Raw genomic sequence first — 24619 nt, forward strand, 5'->3', positions numbered from 1 at the left:
CGCCCTCGACGGCAGAACGCGCTGGTTACAAGCCGGGAACGAGCTCACAAAGAGCACGCGCATTTTTTGCGGTCCGGAGCTGTAGGAGAAACACAAGTTAACTCAGAGACACAGACTGATGCGACAAAACCAGTAAGTAGGTGTACAGCGTACACTGTAGTGTGTAGCACACAGGAGTATTAGCTTATTACGTACACGTTGGTAAGCTGTCTTGTTGCAACTGACTAACTGAAACAAACGAGCGTGCTGTGTGTGCAACAGCGCGACAAACATTACCTGTCCTTTTATTAACTCCACAAGTAGTGCTGGTCACAGCTGCTGGCTACCTGTGTAAGGCTGTCATGGGTCTGTAGCTCTGTCACCGTTTTAGGGAACATATTTAGTTATTTAGAAGTATTTAGAAACATATTTAGTTTTAAAGTAAGTTTCTGGGCATTTCCTGCCTTTCTGGAGGGATTATATTTCACTAAAAAACGATCTAATATGCATGTCCACATAATAATTATTATAATTATAATATATTAAAAAACACGCTGTATTTTAAAGAACATACATTAAGAAGCAGATTATATTAGATTTATATTTTAAATAAGAAAAAAGTTGGATTTTACAGCAGTAAAATTTATTGTATCTCTACAGTTTAAAAATGCAATAAGCTTTGCCCTGCACAGAGTGGATAGTGAAACAAATGGAATCATCATAAATACATTATTTCATATTTATTACTTCCCCCTCCTCATTGCTTTATTATTGTAGCTCTAGTAATAAATAATAATGTAAGGATGCCCATAGTATATACAGTATTCTGAAGAAGGTCTAAAATGTCACTGTGTGTGCATGTGTGTGTTTTATTTAGCTGGATTTAAAAAAATATTACTCATGATATAACATTGTGCAGACATGGCTGGTAAGGACATGAGGAGGAAACAGTAGGAGCTGTATGAGGCTACTAAAGGCAGTGTTATAACATTTTTCTGTCATCATTTTATTATAGATTAAGTGCAAGAGTTGTTAGGTGTGGATAATTAGATTATAGTTTATTGCAATAGCAAGTTGTGCCTTGTTCTCAGATAGACAGCAAGTGGAGAGTGATATATGAAATGATGGGAAGGAAGGAAGAAGAGAAGCAAAGAGTGATTCACAGGCAGAGCCGAGTTTATGTCACAGTTTTTCGTTGCCTTATGGTTCCAAGCGCTGTCACCAATCTTTGCATTTTGTTATTATCTCATGACACTTGTTTAATCAGCTACCATCTCTCCTGTGGACTTTTTAATGTCTACAGTCTCAGATCAACACAGCCCTGCCCTTCCCATATTAGATTCTTGATGAATGTGTGTTGTTGTTATTCAGCCTGGTTCAATGTGCCCCTTTTTAACTTTGAGCACCCGCCCCTTTAAACCTCTCTGCACGTCCCTGGTTATAACTGTTTACAATAAGAAAAGTAAAGTATTGTATTTGAAAAAAACCAAAATAAACTTGTGATCAAAATCTTTTTTCACATGATATTTTTGTTACAAACGTTTAAATGAATTTTACTAAAGAATGAATTGAATGCTACATGTGTGCTATCCATCATCCATCAATCCTCTTCCACTTATCATAAGTCAACAGTTAAAAGTAATATTTTCAAATATAAAAAATACAAAAGTAAATACTGCCCAGGCAGTGAGCTGCCTTGACGAAGGTCTGCAGAATGCTCAAAGTGCTTCATATTACTGTCCACTCTTAGATTTTAGTTCAGACTTTTTAAAAAATTATTTATTTATTTATTTATTTATATGAGAGAGTGTTTGGACATGAGACACATTGTTCAAGAATCCAAGAAAAATCAGAACAAATGATCTGAAAGTGAATTTTTGTGTGTATAAGCTATCTACTGATACCACTGTTTTAAGCCGTAGAGGCTTGCTTTAGTGGGACACCATTTCAGTCTTCAGATTCACTGTCTGCCAATTCCTTTATGACTTCTATCCAGTGTTTATTATGCATTACAAACTTGGCAGTATTGTTTGACACATCAGAGGTAGAAGGGATGGTGCAATGGTGTGAGAGCCACAACCTAATGCTAAATGTTAGTGAAACTAAAGAAACTGTTTTGATATTAGATGTAAAAGAGATCATAGTTTGGTCTTAATAGGTGGACAGAAGGTTGGGCAGGTAACAATATTTAAGTAGACGTTAACTTACAGTTTGTCAGTTATAGCAGGCCTCTCTCTCTGGTAAGACCAAAGGTGGAGGTGTCTGCTTCTACATTAATAGTGGCTGGTGCACAGATGTGACAGTGATTGCTCAGCACTGCTCTTCCTCTCTGGAATATCTTTTTATTCACTGCAAACCGTTTTATTCTCCGCGGGAGTTTGCTTCATTCATCCTGGCCGCTGTTTACATCCCGCCAGACGCGGATGCGCAGGCAGCTCAGTGCGCACTCGTGGAGCAGATACTCCACATGGAGCGGACATTCCCGGACTCTCTCATCATTGCTCTTGGGGACTTTAACAAAGCCAATCTGAGCCATGAGCTTCCGAAATATAAGCAGTATATTAAATGCCCGACCAGAGAGGAGAGGACATTAGACCACTGCTACAGCACGATCAGCGGGGCCTATCGCGCGGTGTCCCGCGCTTCACTCGGACTTTCTGACCACGTCATGAGCCACCTAATCCCCGCGTACAGACAGAGGCTGAAGCTCTCCAAACCTGTCGTGAGGACAAAAAAACTGTGGAGCAACGAGGCTGTGGAGGAGCTTCGCACGTGTTTGGAGTCTACAGACTGGGACACAATGAAGGCTGCTTCTAACAGCTTGGACGAGTTTACGGACACTGTCACCTCCTATATCCACTTCTGTGAGGACAGCATTGTGCCATCACGCACCAGGGTGAGTTATAACAATGACAAACCCTGGTTTACTCCTAAACTCAAAAAGCTGTGGCTGGAAAAGAGAAAGGCGTTCAGAAGCGGAGACAGGGACTGCTACAGAGAGGCCAAGTACAGGTTCACTAAAGAAGTGGACATTGCTAAACATCAGCACTCTGAGAAGATGCAGCAGCAGATCTCAGAGAATGACTCGGCCTCTGTGCGGAAAGGTTTTAGGAATATCACAAACTACAAGCCTAAAACCCCCCACTCCACTGACGACTTGCTCTTGGCCAACACCCTTAACGACTTCTACTGCCGTTTTGACGAGCCATCAGGCAGCCTTCACACCTCCAACGGCCCCAACAATAGAGGCACTTTGGACACTAATTCCCCCACCTCTCCCCCCTCCACAGAGCCATCACCACCTTCAAACTGTTCACCTACAACACCCCCCTCCTCACCCCACACAAAAGAGGATTTCACACCACCTCCTCCCACCACAACTCTTCATATTCATGAAGCAGATGTGAGGAAGCAGTTTAAGAGGCTGAATGCTCGAAAAGCTCCCGGCCCAGACGGTGTGTCTCCTGCCACCCTCAGACACTGTGCAAACGAGCTGGCCCCAGTGTTTTCTGGCATTTTCAACTCCTCACTGCAGGCATGTCATGTGCCTGCCTGCTTCAAGTCCTCTACCATAATCCCTGTCCCCAAGAAACCTAGGATCACTGGACTAAACGACTACAGGCCCGTGGCTCTGACATCTGTGGCCATGAAGTCATTTGAGCGCCTAGTTCTCTCCCATCTCAAGACCCTCACGGCCCCCCTCCTGGACCCCCTGCAGTTTGCATACAGAGCCAACAGGTCTGTAGATGACGCCATCAACATGGCCCTACACTTCATCCTGCAGCATCTGGACTCCCCAGGAACCTACGCCAGGATCCTGTTTGTGGACTTCAGCTCTGCCTTCAACACCATCCTTCCAGACCATCTCCGAGACAAGCTTTCCCAGATGAATGTGCCTGATCCCATCTGCCGGTGGATCACTGACTTCCTGACGGACAGGAAGCAGCATGTGAGGCTGGGAAAGAATGTCTCGGACTCTCGGACCATCAGCACCGGCTCCCCTCAGGGCTGTGTTCTTTCTCCTCTGCTCTTCTCCCTGTATACTAACTGCTGCACCTCCACCCACCAGTCTGTCAAGCTAATCAAGTTTGCAGATGACACCACCGTTATTGGGCTCATCTCGGACGGGGATGAGTCTGCCTACAGGAGGGAGGTTGAACGTCTGGTGTCTTGGTGCAGCCACAACAACCTGGTGCTGAATGCCCAGAAGACAGTGGAGATTATTGTGGACTTCAGGAAGCACACAGCCCCACTCCCCCCCATCATCCTGACTGACACCCCCATCACCTCTGTGGACTCATTCCGCTTCCTGGGTACCACCATCACTCAGGACCTGAAGTGGGAGCCCACCATCACCTCCGTCATCAAGAAAGCTCAGCAGAGGATGTACTTCCTGAAGAAATTCAACCTGCCAACACGGACAATGATGCAATTCTACACCGCAATCATCGAGTCCATCCTCACCTCCTCCATCACCGTGTGGTACGCTGGAGCCACCATCAGGGACAAACAGAGACTGCAGCGTGTTGTGCGCTCTGCTGAGAAGGTGATTGGCTGTAGACTCCCATCTCTGCAGGACCTGTACACCTCCAGGACACTGCTGCATGCAGCTCGGATCTCAGCTGACCCTTCTCACCCTGGATACAGTCTGTTTGACCTGCTCCCCTCAGGCAGGAGGCTCCGGTCCATTCGCACCAAAACCTCTCGCGATAAGAACAGTTTCTTCCCCTCTGCTGTTGGACACATGAAGGATAACCGTATGACTGTTCCCACCACTAACACATGACCCTACGCTGTGTTCACTGCATCATTCCATGTTTTGGCACTGATCACCACCTGCACTCATGTATATATCTTTCTACGTAGCACTTTTAATTCTTATTCTTACTTTTATTTTTTCATGTCTATTTAAGCGCAATTTATGACAGTATGTTTGCACTGAAGCACCGCAGCAATTTCCTAATGTTGTAAACCTGCTCAACATTTGGCAATAAAACCCTTTCTGATTCTGATTCTGATTCATCATGTGAATCCAAAATGCTGACTTTATCTAATTTGCAGTAATTACATGCAACTTTTCCATGTAATTTTGAACAGTTTTTAAATTTTCATTTTAATGGAATCCGGTAGAATGAAATACTTGATTGGTACATTCAGTTTATACCAAGCAGGATGTCCTTAATGATTATTTATGTGAATGAATAAACATTTTATTTAATATATTTCCATTGCATTTTACTCACACATACTCCGGCCAGTGTTTTTGTTAAATCTATTATCCGACATGCAGAAAAATGCAGCATTTCATTGAAACGTGCAAACATACATTGGAAAAACAGTATCTAAGGCAAAAATGAATTTGGACAGTTCTCTGAAGCTTGGAAGTCAGTATTTGGCAGGATGATTTTCATATGAACACCCTCTCTTACGCAAGCTGTTTTGTAATTTTTAACTAGTCTTCAGAACTGTTGTACCTCTCTCCTAACACCATACCCACACTCAACATGATTTGAACCAAGAATTTCAAATTTGGATTCCTCACATCATAACAGCTGTTGCCACTGACTTTCACTGAATTCCAGTTCTTGTGTAATTTGGATTTCAGTGAACAGGAGACGGATCAACTGAAGAGTCAAATTCATCCCTCAGGTCCTGTGTCATGTCTTTTTTTTTTTTTTTAACTTATTTCTTGTGGACATGACTTTCAGGTACTGTTCATCTGATGTAGATAGTTGTTGTTGTTTTTTTATTGTTGGCATTTTTTATAGATTCAACTAAAGAAATTGGAACAAATTATGTGTTTTTGCAGCAGGCTGCTAGTAACTAAGTAGCTAAAGGTACAATTTAGAACACATTGCTGCATCTATTCCCAATTTCCACTTCTACATATAAAGAAATGAGTGATTGCGCATGACTTTTGCTTGTATCTCAGTTCTTGGAGTGCCTCCCACTATTGTATCTATGAAATCGTCTATTAAACCCTTTGCAGCCCCTGGGGTCACATTTATGTTGGGAGAAACTGGAAACATCTGTTAACCGCACTGGATCAGACAGATCGTGGTGATACTGCAGGCAGTTGGCAGTAAACTGACCCTATCGCCCCAAGCAAAAGAAAAAAAGAAAAAAAAACACCCACAATTAGCATCACACAGGAAGCAACAAGCACATGATGTATGCTGTGCCAACACCGGGAAAAATCACAATAGCGGGCCAAGTGACACGCTTTCTGCAGTCCATGAGCAGTTTCAGGGAGTGGTTTGATATTGTCGGCCTGTTTTTGGCTCCTAATGGTGATAGGATCATCATCAACCGTCCACTTGTCTGGAGCAAACTCATTGTGTGCATTGTTTTGTTTTGTTTTTTTCGTCGAAACGCCTCCTTTTCCTGCCAGCTGAGTCATGTCACACCGGTCGCGCTTTTCTTAGCTAAACAAAGCAAGTGTGTGAGTATAAAAAATAAGCATGTAAAGCTGACAGGACACAATTAGTTTAAGTGTTCTCAAAAAGGCCAGCTTTACCCCCCGCCAAAAAAGCTCTTAATATTAATTGTCCCAAAAAGCACGGTGTATCTCGTTCTATTTATTTATTGATATATTATAAATAAATATCAAAAGGAATGTAGAGTATCCAAATTACGAATCTGATCAAATAAATTCCTAAAGGACAAAAATAAAAAATGTCGTTCTCGTCGAGATAAGCTGAGATATTCGTGGAAAAATAAAGTGCCCCGTCCACATGCTTGGTGAAAAACGATCACCCAGCTGCTCAGAAAAGGTGTGCCGCCAGTGTGACGTCACACTCCTACCTGAGTTTCGGTGTGGAAAGGAAAGGACCAAAGGAGTGACGAACATCAGCCATTCTGAGCTCCAGCTCTCCGCCTGTCGTTGTTATTAGTCGCCTTTCGTCGAACCGGTAATCGGTGAGTTCGCTTCGAGGGGAGATTGGTGGGGAGTTTGGACCCACCGAAGCGCTGTTATTTCCAGCTGCTGGTTAACAGGCCGACGAGATCTCCAACTTCCTGCTTTGCCCACAGGTATGTGTGTCGTCTTTTGTTTTCGTGTTTGCTTGCGTCGGGTGTTTGATTTTTGGACTGGATTGGACTGACACACAGATACTGCACTTCACATATTATTTAAACACACCGTGCAAAATCGTCATACGAGGCCTAGTCTGTAAGTAATCTGGCAAACAACTGAAAGGTCGCTCCGTCTGCCAGAGCTGAAGTCCAGCAGCTCTAAAATGTTTGTTTCCCCCTGATAAGTGCTGCAGCGTAGTTTGCCGTGGGGTGCACTAAAGATCATGGGGGGATGTGGGGGGGGTTATTAAGACTTCTGAGGGTGGACTGATTTCACTTGGGTTTTCTCGGCAGTGAGGATGGCAGTCACCCCTCGGCGTGTCCGCCTGAAGCCCTGGCTGGTCGCGCAGGTGGAAAGCGGGCGCTACCCGGGATTGACGTGGCTTGACCGTGAGAACATGCGCTTCAGGATCCCATGGAAACACGCCACACGGCACACACCCCAGCACGAGGATGAGGACACCATCTTTAAGGTAAAGATTCACTAAAAGAGGGGTGTCTGCCTGTGTGTGTGACTTTATTCCTTATACATGATCAGAACTTGTACTTCTGCAGAGACAGTGAGGAGGTTTAAGCAGGGGTTATGCTAATTCATTCCTGGTTAATATCCTTTTAAAAAATACCCTCTAATAATAATAATAATAATAAGTAGGACTTTTAATAAAACGTCTGGCTTTGCAGCCCAGTTCTATTTTGTTTCTCTGGGTCATGTTGAATGAAACTTTATGTAGGTGTTTTATTTTATTGTTCTTCTGTAAACCTACCAAATTAAACAGGAGAGGCATAAAGGGAAAAGGTTGTGGCTCATGAGGTTGTTTTCTTTTCTTAAAAAAAATAAATAAGTAAACTTTTTTTTTTAAAGAAAAGAAAACAGAATTTGATCAGCATAAACTTTGTTGTGACGAGGTGTGTGTACCTCGTGAAAAATTGAGCCTCTGGGCTTGAGTCTTTTCATTCTGACATAGCTGTGAATACATTATACAGCTGTTTCCTGACAAACATGCTGACCCAGCATCACTCAGTAAATAAAGAACACTGGTTTTATTTATTTTTTGTGAGTGCATACTGTGCATAAATAGAAATTAAAATAACTGTGTGATACTGATCCCTTCATTTGGTCTAAATATTCCCCCAGGCATGGGCTGTGGAGACCGGAAAGTTCCAGGAGGGAGTTGACGAACCTGATCCTGCAAAGTGGAAAGCTCAGCTTCGATGTGCCCTGAACAAAAGCAGAGAATTCAACCTCGTCTATGACGGCACCAAAGAGATCCCCATGAATCCTTGGAAGATATATGATGTCTGTGACATCCCTCAGCCCCTCAGCAACCACGGTAAATGAGAGCTCTTTAATGCGGCTCGCTCTCGTCTTTCTTCGTTCATCTTTAATTTTGCAGTATTTGCCACCTCCCTCACTCCGCAGGCTCTTCAGATGCTGGCCCCTGGACACCCGGGGATGATGATGGTCTTGAGGAAGATATTCCAGATACTCCAGAGTCTCTGCCTCCATACCCATCTAATGGTGAATGGCTTTGTCTAAAAACATTACACCTGTTTCTGCGATGTCCAGTTTGATTGCTTATTAACAGTAAATTAATTATTTTCTTCATGTAGGCACCCCCTCTCCTCTCATTATGTGGTCTCCGATGGGTTCTGAGTCATCCATGCAGCCTCCCAGCTGTCCCCCATCAAACGAGGTCTGGCCCAAAGAGGAGCCTGTTAAACCCTGGCCTAAAGAGGAGCCCGTGGATGTGGAGATGCAGCAAACGACACACGACATGCCCCCAGTTACTCTGCCCGATCCGTCTTTGCAGCCCCCTCCCCTGCCCGACGGCTTGTTTGCCTCTCCCGAAATGTGGATCAGTTCCCTTCCAAGTGAGTGTGAACTGTTGCTAAGACACGAGTCTTGCACCTGCTTGCTTGGCAGACTTCAACTTAAAATAATAATTTGAGCTTTTTGTTGTGGCAGGCTGAGGTGTAGGGGATACCTGCTGTAGCTCCCCAAGTGCAGTTGAACTTCATGACATTTGATTGGTTTAAATTAGGAAAATATAACATCAGAAAACCTCTTCTCTAGACAGCAATACTTGCTGGTTTTATAAAAAGATAGTTTCAACTCCTCTGCTTTAAGCTTGAAGATGTCACTATTCCTGTTGTTGTTTTTAAATAACCAGAACTTTTTATTAATTAATTGAGAATATGTGTCCAGTATGTGCACCATGGTCGTAAAATTGAAGTTTCTGCTTCCCTGTGACCTCTCCTTTTTCAAAAATTAAGCTTAGTTCTTTTTCTGTTTTTACCTAAAATATAGTTTTATTGCATTTTCCTTTTTAACACGCTTCCACCTTCATCTCTGACCCAGTGACAGACCTGGAGGTGCAGTTTCTTTACAGAGGGAAGGAGATGTGTCCTACAGCGACAGTCAGCAACCCGCTAGGCTGCAGGCTGTTCTACGGAGACCTCGGGCCCATGGTCAATCAGGAAGAGCTGTTCGGCCCAGTGAACCTGGAACAGCTACGCTTTCCGACCACGGAGCACATCACCAATGACAAGCAGAGGGTCTTCACTAACCGCCTTCTGGACGTGATGGACAGAGGTCTGATCCTGGAGGTCAGCGGCCACGATATCTACGCAGTCCGTCTCTGTCAGTGCAAGGTGTACTGGTCTGGCCCCTGCGCTCCAAATCCAGCTGCTCCGAATCTCATAGAGCGGCAGAGGAAGGTCAAACTGTTCTGTCTTGAGTCTTTTCTCGCTGGTATGTATTAATGTCACTTCTTTTTAATAAATGAGATACAATGTGTAGTTAAGCATCTTTACACTAACAAAAATGGGAGTTTCAGCGGTTTGGCCCATGCCTTAAGATCAAGGTGGGCAGGTGTGGCCTGCAATGTAAAATGAGTTTGAGCACCTGTGGAAAAGCATTTTTTTTTTTTATAAATATATATATTTTTGTTTGCTGTGCAGGTGTGATAGCTCAACAGCGTGGTCAGGCACCAATCACTCCTGACTATGAGATCAATCTGTGTTTCGGGGAGGAGTGGCCAGATGGAAGACCCAAGGAGAGGAAACTTATCATGGTCCAGGTAAAGAAATGTGTAACATAATTTAATGGTCATCAAAGGACGATGGAGTCGTGTCATCGCATCACACAGAAATAATTTTTGAGTCTTTTTGCCTATAAAATGTCACTAAGTCCTACAAAATGACAGCCAAAAGTTTAAAGAATCTTAAGAAACCAAAGATGATAAGTGTTCTATCTTGAAATTTTTAAACAAAGAAGATTGCGAAGTGTCTTTTCCCAACACTTAACGGCCCTCTTTCACCCTGCAGGTCATTCCAGTGGTGGCCCGAATGATAAGCGAGATGTTTTCTAGTGACAACACGCGATCACTTGACAGCGGCAGCATCCGCCTCCAGATTTCCATCCCAGACATCAAGGATAACATTGTGACCCACCTAAAGCAGCTTTACTGCCTGCTACAGACCCACCAGAGCCCGGAAAACTGGGCGTTGCCACCTGGCTCAGCCCTGAACATCCCCCCAGCACTGCAGACTCAGTGAAACGCGTAAACCTGTGAACTAATAATCACCGATCAGCCACAACATTAAAACCACATGCCTTATGTACAGTGTAGGTCTCTGTGCTGCGTAAACAGCTCTTGCTCGTTGGGAAATGTACAGGCGATGTCTGGGTGTGTCCTGGGATGTTGGAACTGCGTTCTTTGTGTCCTGTGTCAACTCCATGGGCTCTTTAATTAAAGTTACTCGAGTGGTTTTTAAGCACTTTCCACCGAGTCATTGCCAATGTAGTATTGTGTATAGAACAACCTTTAGGGGGGAGGTACACGTCAAAGTAAGATGAACGGGCTGAATGATTCCCAGCAGACTGTTGCATTGTAGCAATGATGTCATTCACATCAGCTGTCAGTGGTTTTAATGTTGTGTCTCATCGGTGTTTATCTACACTTCATCTGACGGTTACCTACTGTAAGCAGGGAACTGCTTACAATCATATTCAGAAGTGTACTCAATGCTGTAGGATTTATACCCTTTTCAAATTCTCTCTAGTATAAATGTGCCGTGTTTGTGCTTTTCTCTATATAAAAGTTGTGCCTTGAAGCCTGCATTACTCAATATCTGCAGAAACCACAGACTGATGCTGTGGTTTCACTGGCCAAAGTCCTGCTTGTTGCAAGGCAACATTTAACACAGTTAATGAGTTACAGATATCACGCTGTGCCTTATTTATCCTGAAAGGGTCCTAGAGCCTGCTATTCATGAGGGGCAGAATGCTTTTTATCGTTTTCAGTTTAAATATTTTGAAGCTACGTGTTTAGCACGAGATTTATAGATTTTGGAAAAATAGATAAATGTGAATTAAAGTTTGGATTAATAGATTTTTCTACAGTTCATGCATGACTACAGTTCAGTGGTGCCCAGCTACTTGAGATCGGTGTGGAAAAAAAACCAAACTTTGTTTTCTTTTTATATGTATGAGTTTCGTGGTCAGCTGGCCCATACACAGCAAAATCTCCAGTGTTAAATAAACACTAGAGAGTGTCTATATGGGTCCACACCTGAGTGTTAAATTAACACTCAACAGAAATGCTGCAGTATACGGTCATATGTTTTAGTGACACCCAAATGACCTGACTGTCAGAGATTTACAGTTAACAAACAGTCAGGTGAATAAACAACAATGAGACACTTGTGTAGGTTAACGTGCTGCACGGGTGAAAAGCTCAGAGCAAATCACACCGAACTGCAGTATTCGTTTATTTTTATAGGTTACATCGTCAATATGCAAATATAATCACATTTCCTGTCCCGCAGGTCCTGGTGTGTGTCACAGAGTATGTGTGTTGCAGGTCAATTTCTAAGAATAATATAATGCAAGTCAACTTCTGCGGATATGTATTTCTGTGCTGGTCTCTTGTCAGTGTCACAGGGTCAGCTTCCTGTCAAAACAGAAAACTGTCTGGTGAAATATGTATAACATAACTTTTGAAGCATAAGCAAATAAAACAAAAACTCCCTAACACTGACCATGCATGATCATGTGCTAACTGTAGCACATGCCACCGCAGACTTGTCGGAACCACCATCTGCCGCACTGCGCTCCAGTCTTCTCCAGGCCTTGGGGTCCACTTGCGCATCAATAAACCTTCCCAAACGAAAAATGTCTGCTTCTTGCTCCCCTCACCACCCTTATCCTGAGCTGCAGCAGTAAAACACTTAACTAATGAAGGGTCTTCTTTCTGAGCCTTCACAAGTGCTTCCCGGGTGAGCAGAAAAGGAGCTCCAGACTCAGGAGCTGGCTCAACCACACTTTGAGCTGCCTCTAAGGCTCCATTATCTCCCTCATCAGTACAGGGCATCACATCCTTCTCTAGAATAGAGCCGATCACTGATTCTGACAAATCAACCCCCCCCACCTTGTTGCTGGGCACGTGAACGAGTCAGAACGCTCACCGGGAACACATCCGGGTGCTGCAGGCTGAGGGCATCTAACACAGGCTCTATAACAGGATTGTTGGTCACCTCAGGGGTAGGATAAACTTTCCCACCCGCGATATCATTTCCCATTATAAAATCCACCCCATTAATCGGGAAAGAAGGCCGCACACCCACTGAGAAGAAACCACTCACCAGCTCACTCTGTACCCAAATACGATGGAGGGGAGCAGGCACAAAACTCATCCCAACACCTCTTACAATGATGCTAGAGTCACAGTCAGACTTCTCATTAAATTCAAGCACACTAGCTAGTATGAGGGACTGTGAGCCACCAGTATCACGCAGAATGGTCACTTCACGCTTATCCTTGGTCTTACCAGAAAGCGAAACTGTCCCCTTAAAAATGAAGCGCTTAAAACACTCATCCGGGGTCTCAGGGGAGGGGGGCCTACTGACAGGAGGCATGGTTTTAATCAGCCCGACCCCTTTTGGTTTACGTGAAGTCGAGACTGATTGTGAAGCTTATAAACGGAAACAATCTGCGATCAGGTGGCCAGACTTAAAACAGAAAAAACACTTTCGGTCTGCCTTGGGACGAAACACAAGTACCTCACTCTTTGGGTGCTGTGCAACTGGCACCTCGCTAGCCTTCACTGGGGCATCGCGCCGGTCATACCTACTGACACTGGTTTTATGGACGAGCGCAAACTCATCAGCCAGCGTCGCAGCCTGCTGTAGCGAGGAAACCTTCTGTTCATTAATATATACTGCGATGCGCTCAGCAATGCAGTTCTTAAATTCCTCTATGAGCATTAGTTCCCGGATCGAAGCCAGGTCAGTGGCTTTGCAGGCCGCACACCACCGATCGAAAAGAACCTTTTTCCCTGGCGAAATCAAGATAAGACTGACCCTGTCCCCTTTTCAACCCCCGGAAACGCTGCCTATAGGCTTCTGGGACCAGCTCATAAGCCAGCAGGATAGCACTTTTCAGCTTGTCATAGTCCAAGCTGTCCTCAGCCGACAACGAGGAACAAACTTCTTGAGCCTTACCTGCCAGCTTACATTGGAGCAAAATGGCCCACGAATCCCGTGGCCAGTGCAAGGCCGTGGCTATTCGTTCAAACGACTCGAAGCAGCTGTCGACCTCAGTGTCACGGAACATCGGAACCAGACGACTGTTTTTCCCTACGTCAAACTGTGTGTCTGCCTGACGAATGGAGGCAGTCGGAGGAAGGGAAGCCTGCCGGAGTTCCAGCTGTCGCAACTTAACAGCTGTCTCTGCCTCCACCTCCACCTTTTTTAATTCGACCTCCCTGGCTCTAGCAAGCTCTGCGTCTAAACGCCTAAGCTCCAACTCCTTCTTTAGCTGGAACTCCCTCTCATGATCCTCCTTTTCCAACTGGAGACGAGCCAGGCGTACACGGAGCTTAGCATCCTGCTTCGAGCCTACACTTGATTCAATGGAGAGAGGTTCGAAGCGAGGCAATGTCATGGGTTTGTCCTCAGGCAGCCCCTGAGCAACAGGTGTCGACACCAATGGACCTACAGCTTGAGCTGGCACCTGCGGAACAGGCTGAGACGCTGCACCATGCTCAAGTGGACTGGCAGACACTGGCAAGGCCACTATCCCTTTCTCCACCAAGCCAGACACAAGAGCAGCTTTCAGCTCAGCCTTACGCAGAGCTGTGGAGACAGAAATGCTATAAAATGTTGCCACCTCATGCAAATCCCTCTTCCTACAGGCGTCCAGTTGGACAAGCGAGGGGTTTTCCTTAAACACGGCAATATCAAAGGTAGCCATTAACTCTAAAACAAAAACTACCTGAGGCTAACAATAACAACAAAGAAGCACCACCTCCAATACACAAATGAAAAACAGGCGGGAAATGTGTGGCCACAGGTTAACCAATAAATAAAAATACCGCCGACCCTCTCCCCAGACCTGCCTACTAAAATCTTAGCCTAGTTAGCTTCTGGAGTGTACCAGGCTCGAGGCAACTTTAAAGGCTAAGCATCAAGTGCACAAAGCACCGACAAGCCTACCCCCAACAGGGAACTAATCCCCACCCGGGATTACTCCGAAAATAATAAAGGAAAAATAAAAGATGAGTGCCTGAAGGAGGAGCTTACGCTCAGCTAGACACTCCCCTTTTGCTAACTGGAGAGAGTGCAGCAGATACAATACAACTAACCAGGCCACCGGCAAACAACCCACTAAAACTCAATTGCTGTTCCTTCCATTCATATCCCGGACGAGCCCCCACATTGTTACGTTCCCCCCGAAGGGGTCTAGGCATGTGAGTGAGGGGACCAGTAACAAATGAGTCCGGAATCAGAATGAAAAGGAAAACAGACAGAGTTGTTCTGTATTAATATAGCTTTATTACAAATGGTACAGGTGTATTACAAACGACATTAACTTAAAGAGCCGGCAACGCCATTTTACCAACAATGCCAAAGAAACAAAGGAAACACTCACAGCAACAAAAGGCAAGAAGACTACTAAACAAAAAAGGGAGGCACTTCCCACCCTACTCCTCACAACGGGGAGACACTCTCAGGGCCCACAAGCCCATCTACTCACTAGTCAGAAGGAGGCTGTCTGTCCAAAACCTAGCACAAAAACATGTAGAGCCACAGAGGGAAAAAACCACCCTGCTCACAGCTCATCCCCAGTTTAAATAGCCTCAGAGGTGATTGCTGACTGGAGTCAGGTGGCAAACGAGGCTAATCAGAAGCAGCTGTGTCCTGGGGAGAGGAGAGTGAGAGAGCCAGAGGGGGTAGGAGTGGCAAGAGAGGAGGAGGCGGGGAGAGCGGGCAAACACCCCACCCACACACTCCCACAGCCTCACAGGACGTAATATTGGAAAACATTAGAAAAACTTCAAGCAAAGATATGATTGCGCTATAACGTGTTGTAAAAGTAATCAACTCTTTCTCTCCATTAATGTATGCAAGGTGCTTGAACAAAACAAATCACAAGAGTTATATTCAACCCTCTGGATAATTGTTCAGTTAGCTATTAGCTCACATTGGAACATTACATTTGTGTGATAAATGCATGTTTTTAATCTTAAATAAATCTTTGATATTACTGAAGGAAAACCTTCATTCCTTGGTGTGACTTTCTTAAGGATAGTGAAGGATGAGAAACGTGGAAGCAGGATACTCATAAATTTGATTTTGGCTAAAAGGGGTCAAAAGTCTTAAACAGATGAGCTAACCCCTTAAAGTAACCTGTAACAGCATTTTATCTACTCTGCATCACAGTTTAACAACCTGTGGGTATTTGGGGTTGATTACAGCTGGTAGCAGAGTAATAATTTGTAGAAGTATGTTTCCTTTACACTGATATTCAGTTTTATAAAACACTTTATACTTTTTACTTTGTATTTCATAACATTTTAGAAGGATTTAATTTGTGATGCTCATATAGTCAATTCAAAGCTGCAGTTACTCGTTGTTATTAATATACACTGTTATCAGTATATTAATAATGTACTTGATTGGTCTAAAGTGCATTATAGTAAACTCACTCCAGTAAGCTTAAAAATGGAGAAATTATAATGAGTAAACATAAAATTCTTGATAAAAATATTCTGATTTTCTGACAATAGTGTTGAGATAAAGTTTAGGCCTTCAGTTTGTCTGAGCATTACAATAACTAAGTACATGATGTGGTTTAAAATTTACATTTTATTTTCATGTCATCCAGCAACAGACACAGTTAGATACATTAATTTTTTGGACAATGATACATTTTTCTGTGCACCACCACAGTGGATTTTAGACCAGATAATCAATATCTAATTGGAGTGCCGACTTTCAGCTTTAATTCAGTGGGTTTAAATTTCTGAGTTAACTATTGGAGATACATCGTTCTCAGAAGTACTTGGACAATTAAGTGATAAACTGTTTCAAGGTCAAGTAAAGCCTGCTTACTTGTTATTTCAAACTAACTAATCAGATAAAAGATCTGGAGTTGATTTCAGGTCTTGAACTTTCATTTGCTATTGTTAACTGGAATTCTAAACATGTGGTCCAAAGACATGTCCATGTAAGTAAAGAAAGCCATCATTAGGCTGAACAATCAAAATAAACCAGTCCGAGAAACAGAAAAAGGAGTGGCCAAATCAGCAGTCATGTACACTCTTAAATGGAACCAGTGGAGCAAGGTCATTAGCGTTTATTAATCATGTGACTGCTGATAGACGTAGCAGGGTGGATTGTGAAGTATACAGGGTTATACTCTCTGCTCAAATTCAGCCAAATGCCGCAAAACTGTGCACACAGTATTTCACAGTGTGAGTGAATGATGACACAAAAGGAAAAAAAGAAATAGTTTCTCAGGGCAAAGAAATGGGATATTCTTCAGTGGCCAAGTCGGCTATCTGATTCCATCCCCAAAGAGCGTGCTTTTTATTTATTAGATTCAAAACTGAATGCAGCAGCTGAAGGTAGCTGCAGTAAAAGGCCTAACGGAGCATCTCAGTGAAGGAAACACAGCACTTGGTAATGTCCATGGGTTCTACACTTCAAACTGTCCCACAGACCTTACATTTAAAACTACTTCAGGTTGTCCACATCATTTTGTGCTTCTAAAAACAGGAGACTGTATATGATAATAGAGTCCAACACTTAGCTGTGTTTTGTTGTTGCTGATTCCTTTCACTATTTGATATGTTTTCTGGTGTTTTTGTGTTAAGATTTAGCTGCTGAAACAGATGAACTGATTGATGCCTCGGTGCTCATCTTCAAGGTTCTCTCTTTCAAATGTTAAATTTAAAGAAAGGTTTTAATAGATATCCAACAACAGCTACGATCTAGAGAGGTACAACTAACACAATAACTTAGATCCCTGTCACCCAACATATAGAGCTCTTACCTTAAAGACCTCATAGTACTCTTACCACATACTGACTGGTTCCAGCCCTCGCCTGCAGCCTGTGAAAATATTATACACTTTTTTATTGTGAAAGTCTCCTCCACAGGTCTCAAATCTCTCCTTCATGACCCCTCAGTCTCTACTTCCTGCGCTGCTGTCTTTGACAGGTTTGAGCCCGTGACTGTCTTCTCTTTAAAGGAGATTTTTGGTCGTTTTAAGCCTGCAGGGTCTCCAAACGATGTCCCTCCTCGACTCTTAAAAGAGGTGTTACCAGCAGTTGGACCTTTGGTTCTTGAGCTGGTAAAACACAGTCTGATGTTAGTTTGATGCCCTAAAGATTTTAAACATGCTCTAGTCAAACCCCTGATTAAAAAACCTGCTCTTGATCCTGCAATTTTTTCAAATTACAAGCCTATCTCCAAACTACCTTTTCTTTCCAGAATTCTTGAAAAGATAGCTCACAGCTAATTAATGACATTCCTGGAAAATGATTTAGACGTTTTCCAATCTGGTTTTAAACCCTCACATAGCACTGAATCAGCCCTTTTAAAAGTTTTTAATGACATATTTTTAGCTACTGACGCTGGGAACTGTTGTTCATGTGCTTTTAGATTTGACGGCTGCGTTTGATACAGTGGATTGTGCCATTTTACTCTCTTGTTTGGAGCACCGGGTGGGCATTAGGGGCACAGCACTGGAGTGGTTCAGGTCCTGCTTGGCTGGGTGAACTTTTTGTGTCTGTCTCTGTGACCATGTGTCGTCCCCCGCTCCTCTCTTGTGTGGTGTCTTAGTTACCAATTACCACAAATTGCTGTATTTTATTTAACTGAGCTTCTTCCTTTTTTCCACTTGCTTCCACTGCAACTTTAGCTATGAATCATGAAAAGACAGACGGCTTACAGGCACTGAAGTAAAAGGAAATGAAGACCTAAAAAACACAAATATTTTTTGCATTCCATTATGATGTGGTGTAAACTGGCTGGAAGTGGAAATGAAAGCACTGATGAGATCTTAAAATTTACTGAATCAAAGAATGTGTGCAACGAAGCAGTTTCGGTGCATGGCAGCATCGTAGGCCCACACTGTAGCTTTCATTTTCATTATTACTGCGCAAAGTGTTCACAGGAAGATCTGCGGCTTCTCCCGACGAATGAAGGCACTGTTGGTGTGAATCCTGATGCTGAGTTTTAGTTAAAATCTTTGTTGTTCACCACTGTGTGTCGTCAGGGGGCTGTTATATATATACCTCTATCTCCATTTGTTACTGTCCTTTCATTCTATTGTTTGAGAATAGTGACTTTTGTGTATTTATGTATGAGTTTCTTTTAATTCATGAAAGCTCACTTTGTCTACTCTGCATTCCTATGAAGTTTTTCAAAACCTGTTTCAGTGTAATGAGGTATGTCAAAGAAAGTTGGTGCTTCTTGTGGCTAATTTGATTATTAGTGTATCATTCTCCTGGTTAAAGAAACCTTCTCTGGTGACGGAAGCAGTAGTCTAATGAAACCAAAACTATATGCATACCTGCTGCTAAGTGAGAGCTTAGAACACAGTGTACCGCCTTTAATACAGCGTATCACTATTACATGTGGTATTATTTTGGATAGTAGCGCAGTAAATGGGTAAGTTGAGAGATCACAGAGAGAAGACTGGAGAAAGGACATGTGTTATTATAGGGAAATATTCTGAGTGCTTCTTGAATGTAGTTCTTATCAACATCTGCATAAAAACAGAAGCAGCAGAAGACTCACTGTGTTGGCTGAGGGACTTCAGGCCAGCTGTGGCCCTGATTTCACCTGTGGGACAGTGACAGGACTACAACCCGAGGAAGAAGATTATCCACGCGTACTCAGTCCTGATTTATAGTTTATGCTGCTGTTTTATCAACATAAAATTAAATGAAGTTTTTCACTCTTTCAACCATTCGAGTAGGAATTACAACATCGACTCTTCCAAACTGAACTATCTCAACAACTTCTGGATATTTTGCTAATTTGTTCCGATTATTTGTTTTTTCTCGTGAACCATGATTAAATGTTTCAGCTTTGATGTTACAATTATTTTGCTTTTTTTTTAAGCACAGACATATTGAAGAAAAAAGGAAAAGAAGGAGGAATGCATTAGCTTTGAGTAAACATAAAGAGTTGCATAAATCCACACCCTTTTTGATAAATAATACTTCCTATCAATAACAACCAAAATGCTCAATAATGCCTACAGAGGGAGAATTATATAAAGCAGCGATAACTGACACTAAGCTGACACCTGCTGGTTGACAAATGTAACAATGAAGCAGTCAGTTTGAGTCACTTGTTAACCCGGATCTCCTGTGTCATATTTATTCACCGTAATTCCAGGAAGTCAGAAGAAGACAACATGACCGATGTGTGAAATGAAACCAAATGTCACAACTGCAGCGACTGCATCCCAGGTTGTGGTGATATCTTCATGAAGCAAAAAGAGTACACAGAGAAACCGATTTCTAGCTGCACTATTTTACCACCAATTTTGAACAGTTTTTAAATTTTCATTTTAATGGAATCCGGTAGAATGAAATACTTGATTGGTACATTCAGTTTATACCAAGCAGGATGTCCTTAATGATTATTTATGTGAATGAATAAACATTTTATTTAATATATTTCCATTGCATTTTACTCACACATACTCCGGCCAGTGTTTTTGTTAAATCTATTATCCGACATGCAGAAAAATGCAGCATTTTATTGAATCATTGCAAACATACATTGTAAAAACAGTATCTAAGGCAAAAATGAATTTGGACAGTTCTCTGAAGCTTGGAAGTCAGTATTTGGCAGGATGATTTTCATATGAACACCCTCTCTTACGCAAGCTGTTTTGTAATTTTTAACTAGTCTTCAGAACTGTTGTACCTCTCTCCTAACACCATACCCACACTCAACATGATTTGAACCAAGAATTTCAAATTTGGATTCCTCACATCATAACAGCTGTTGCCACTGACTTTCACTGAATTCCAGTTCTTGTGTAATTTGGATTTCAGTGAACAGGAGACAGATCAACTGAAGAGTCAAATTCATCCCTCCGTCATGTCTTTTTTTTTTAAAACTTGTTTCTTGTGGACATGACTTTCAGGTACTGTTCATCTGATGTAGATAGTTGTTTTTTTTTATTGTTGGCATTTTTTTATAGCTTCAACTAAAGAAATTGGAACAAATTATGTGTTTTTGCAGCAGGCTGCTAGTAACTAAGTAGCTAAAGGTACAATTTAGAACACATTGCTGCATCTATTCCCAATTTCCACTTCTACATATAAAGAAATGAGTGATTGCGCAGGACTTTTGCTTGTATCTCAGTTCTTGGAGTGCCTCCCACTATTTTATCTATGAAATCATCTATTAAACCCTTTGCAGCCCCTAAGGTCACATTTATGTTGGGAGAAACTGGAAACATCTGTTAACCGCACTGGATCAGACAGATCGTGGTGATACTGCAGGCAGTTGGCAGTAAACTGACCCTATCGCCCCAAGCAAAAGAAAACCAAAAAAAAACAACAACCCACAATTAGCATCACACAGGAAGCAACAAGCACATGATGTATGCTGTGCCAACACCGGGAAAAATCACAATAGCGGGCCAATTGACACGCTTTCTGCAGTCCATGAGCAGTTTCAGGGAGTGGTTTGATATTGTCGGCCTGTTTTTGGCTCCTAATGGTGATAGGATCATCATCAACCGTCCAGACAAACTCATTGTGTGCATTGTTTTGTTTTTTTCGTCGAAACTCCTGCCAGCTGGGGGGGGGGGGGGGGGGGTTATTAAGGTATTAAGACTTCTGAGGGTGGACTGATTTCACTTGGATTTTCTCGGCAGTGAGGATGGCAGTCACCCCTCGGCGTGTCCGCCTGAAGCCCTGGCTGGTCGCGCAGGTGGAAAGCGGGCGCTACCCGGGATTGACGTGGCTTGACCGTGAGAACATGCGCTTCAGGATCCCATGGAAACACGCCACACGGCACACACCCCAGCACGAGGATGAGGACACCATCTTTAAGGTAAAGATTCACTAAAAGAGGGGTGTCTGCCTGTGTGTGTGACTTTATTCCTTATACATGATCAGAACTTGTACTTCTGCAGAGACAGTGAGGAGGTTTAAGCAGGGGTTATGCTAATTCATTCCTGGTTAATATCCTTTTAAAAAATACCCTCTAATAATAATAATAATAAGTAGGACTTTTAATAAAACGTCTGGCTTTGCAGCCCAGTTCTATTTTGTTTCTCTGGGTCATGTTGAATGAAACTTTATGTAGGTGTTTTATTTTATTGTTCTTCTGTAAACCTACCAAATTAAACAGGAGAGGCATAAAGGGAAAAGGTTGTGGCTCATGAGGTTGTTTTCTTTTCTTAAAAAAAATAAATAAGTAAACTTTTTTTTTAAAGAAAAGAAAACAGAATTTGATCAGCATAAACTTTGTTGTGACGAGGTGTGTGTACCTCGTGAAAAATTGAGCCTCTGGGCTTGAGTCTTTTCATTCTGACATAGCTGTGAATACATTATACAGCTGTTTCCTGACAAACATGCTGACCCAGCATCACTCAGTAAATAAAGAACACTGGTTTTATTTATTTTTTGTGAGTGCATACTGTGCATAAATAGAAATTAAAATAACTGTGTGATACTGATCCCTTCATTTGGTCTAAATATTCCCCCAGGCATGGGCTGTGGAGACCGGAAAGTTCCAGGAGGGAGTTGACGAACCTGATCCTGCAAAGTGGAAAGCTCAGCTTCGATGTGCCCTGAACAAAAGCAGAGAATTCAACCTCGTCTATGACGGCACCAAAGAGATCCCCATGAATCCTTGGAAGATATATGATGTCTGTGACATCCCTCAGCCCCTCAGCAACCACGGTAAATGAGAGCTCTTTAATGCGGCTCGCTCTCGTCTTTCTTCGTTCATCTTTAATTTTTTCTGCAATGTCCAGTTTGATTGCTTATTAACAGTAAATGAATTATTTTCTTCGTGTAGGCACCCCCTCTCCTCTCATTATGTGGTCTCCGATGGGTTCTGAGTCATCCATGCAGCCTCCCAGCTGTCCCCCATCAAACGAGGTCTGGTCCAAAGAGGAGCCTGTTAAACCCTGGCCTAAAGAGGAGCCCGTGGATGTGGAGATGCAGCAAACGACACACGACATGTCCCCAGTTACTCTGCCCGATCCGTCTTTGCAGCCCCCTCCCCTGCCCGACGGCTTGTTTGCCTCTCCCAAAATGTGGATCAGTTCCCTTCCAAGTGAGTGTGAACTGTTGCACCTGCTTGCTTGGCAGACTTCAACTTAAAATAACAATTTGAGCTTTTTGTTGTGGCAGGCTGAGGTGTAGGGGATACCTGCTGTAGCTCCCCAAGTGCAGTTGAACTTCATGACATTTGATTGGTTTAAATTAGGAAAATATAACATCAGAAAACCTCTTCTCTAGACAGCAATACTTGCTGGTTTTATAAAAAGATAGTTTCAACTCCTCTGCTTTAAGCTTGAAGATGTCACTATTCCTGTTGTTGTTTTTAAATAAACAGAACTTTTTATTAATTAATTGAGAATATGTGTCCAGTATGTGCACCATGGTCGTAAAATTGAAGTTTCTGCTTCCCTGTGACCTCTCCTTTTTCAAAAATTAAGCTTAGTTCTTTTTCTGTTTTTACCTAAAATATAGTTTTATTGCATTTTCCTTTTTAACACGCTTCCACCTTCATCTCTGACCCAGTGACAGACCTGGAGGTGCAGTTTCTTTACAGAGGGAAGGAGATGTGTCCTCCAGCGACAGTCAGCAACCCGCTAGGCTGCAGGCTGTTCTACGGAGACCTCGGGCCCATGGTCAATCAGGAAGAGCTGTTCGGCCCAGTGAACCTGGAACAGCTACGCTTTCCGACCACGGAGCACATCACCAATGACAAGCAGAGGGTCTTCACTAACCGCCTTCTGGACGTGATGGACAGAGGTCTGATCCTGGAGGTCAGCGGCCACGATATCTACGCAGTCCGTCTCTGTCAGTGCAAGGTGTACTGGTCTGGCCCCTGCGCTCCAAATCCAGCTGCTCCGAATCTCATAGAGCGGCAGAGGAAGGTCAAACTGTTCTGTCTTGAGTCTTTTCTCGCTGGTATGTATTAATGTCACTTCTTTTTAATAAATGAGATGCAATGTGTAGTTAAGCATCTTTACACTGACAAAAATGGGAGTTTCAGCGGTTTGGCCCATGCCTTAAGATCAAGGTGGGCAGGTGTGGCCTGCAATGTAAAATGAGTTTGAGCACCTGTGGAAAAGCATTTTTTTTTTATAAATATATATATTTTTTGTTTGCTGTGCAGGTGTGATAGCTCAACAGCGTGGTCAGGCACCAAGCACTCCTGACTATGAGATCAATCTGTGTTTCGGGGAGGAGTGGCCAGATGGAAGACCCAAGGAGAGGAAACTTATCATGGTCCAGGTAAAGAAATGTGTAACATAATTTAAGTGGTCTATCTTGAAATTTTTAAACAAATAAGCTTGCGAAATGTCTTTTCCCAACACTTAACGGCCCTCTTTCACCCTGCAGGTCATTCCAGTGGTGGCCAGAATGATAAGTGAGCTGTTTTCTAGTGACGACAACACGCGATCACTTGACAGCGGCAGCATCCGCCTCCAGATTTCGATGGAAAACATCAAGGATAGCATTGTGACCCAGCTAAAGCAGCTTTACTGCCTGCTACAGACCCACCAGGGTCTGTAGCAGGCAGTAAAGTAATGGGTTTGTTCTGAAATGGATGCTGCTGCTGCACTTTGGGTCTGAATTGTTTTATGGCTTGTTGAACGTAACTGTATTTAGCCTGTGATCGCATGTTTATTTTATCAATAAAAGCGTGACTGTGAATTTGTGTGAAATCCTTTCAAAAATACAAATTATGCTCGTCTTTGAGCCATAAGAGTAAAATGCACTTTATTAGTTCCATGATGTCATCACTCGGCTGCTGCAGATGTGTCAGCTGCACATCAACGATATGGATCTCCTGCTCTGTCACATCCCAACCGTGCTCTGTTGGATTTGGATCTGTGGACTGTGAGTACAGTGAGCATAGATCCTCACAGACCTCTGAAGAGGTCATGCATATGTACTCAGTACTTTGTTTGGGCCCCTTTTGCATGAATTACTGCATCAATGCAGCATGGCATGGATGCTATCAGCCTGTGGTACTGCTGAGGTGTTATGGAAGACCAGGA

At 43.0% G+C, this 24619-nt stretch overlaps 2 protein-coding genes across 4 annotated transcripts; both read left to right on the forward strand.

Annotated features, from left to right (window-relative positions):
• The first annotated feature begins 6721 nt into the window (after positions 1 to 6721).
• Positions 6722 to 12095, forward strand: LOC106675092 (interferon regulatory factor 6). 3 transcript variants are annotated; one of them, XM_024802575.2, is made up of 8 exons: positions 6729 to 7011; positions 7348 to 7526; positions 8189 to 8384; positions 8474 to 8572; positions 8665 to 8925; positions 9413 to 9805; positions 10015 to 10133; positions 10381 to 12095. In XM_024802575.2, exons 2-8 carry the CDS (start codon positions 7353 to 7355, stop codon positions 10609 to 10611), a joined length of 1473 nt encoding a protein of 490 aa, XP_024658343.1. In that variant the 5' UTR covers positions 6729 to 7011; positions 7348 to 7352; the 3' UTR covers positions 10612 to 12095. The 3 variants fall into 3 exon arrangements, with proteins under 3 accessions (XP_024658345.1, XP_024658343.1, XP_024658344.1); XM_024802576.2 differs by lacking the exon at positions 6729 to 7011 and adding an exon at positions 7126 to 7150; XM_024802577.2 differs by lacking the exon at positions 8474 to 8572 and having other exon boundaries at positions 6722 to 7011.
• Positions 12096 to 21190: 9095 nt separating this feature from the next.
• LOC101479583 (interferon regulatory factor 6) lies at positions 21191 to 24264 on the forward strand. Its single transcript, XM_024802564.2, has 6 exons — positions 21191 to 21426; positions 22085 to 22280; positions 22399 to 22659; positions 23130 to 23522; positions 23731 to 23849; positions 23958 to 24264. The coding sequence occupies exons 1-6, from the start codon at positions 21253 to 21255 to the stop codon at positions 24129 to 24131; spliced, it is 1317 nt and encodes a 438-aa protein (XP_024658332.2). The 5' UTR covers positions 21191 to 21252; the 3' UTR covers positions 24132 to 24264.
• Positions 24265 to 24619: the final 355 nt, after the last annotated feature.

Source organism: Maylandia zebra, linkage group LG5, assembly GCF_041146795.1.
Source record: "Maylandia zebra isolate NMK-2024a linkage group LG5, Mzebra_GT3a, whole genome shotgun sequence".
NCBI lineage: Eukaryota > Metazoa > Chordata > Actinopteri > Cichliformes > Cichlidae > Maylandia > Maylandia zebra.

What these genes read in the sequence shown, in the direction of transcription:
- LOC106675092 (XM_024802575.2), top strand. Translation starts at nt 7,353, where the DNA reads ATGGCAGTCACCCCTCGGCGTGTCCGCCTGAAGCCCTGGCTGGTCGCG. An exon ending in TCAGCCCCTCAGCAACCACG is followed by an intron (nt 8,385 to 8,473) that starts GTAAATGAGAGC and finishes CTCACTCCGCAG; the next exon opens with GCTCTTCAGATGCTGGCCCC. An exon ending in GGAAACTTATCATGGTCCAG is followed by an intron (nt 10,134 to 10,380) that starts GTAAAGAAATGT and finishes TTCACCCTGCAG; the next exon opens with GTCATTCCAGTGGTGGCCCG.
- LOC101479583 (XM_024802564.2), top strand. Translation starts at nt 21,253, where the DNA reads ATGGCAGTCACCCCTCGGCGTGTCCGCCTGAAGCCCTGGCTGGTCGCG. An exon ending in TCAGCCCCTCAGCAACCACG is followed by an intron (nt 22,281 to 22,398) that starts GTAAATGAGAGC and finishes TTCTTCGTGTAG; the next exon opens with GCACCCCCTCTCCTCTCATT. An exon ending in GGAAACTTATCATGGTCCAG is followed by an intron (nt 23,850 to 23,957) that starts GTAAAGAAATGT and finishes TTCACCCTGCAG; the next exon opens with GTCATTCCAGTGGTGGCCAG.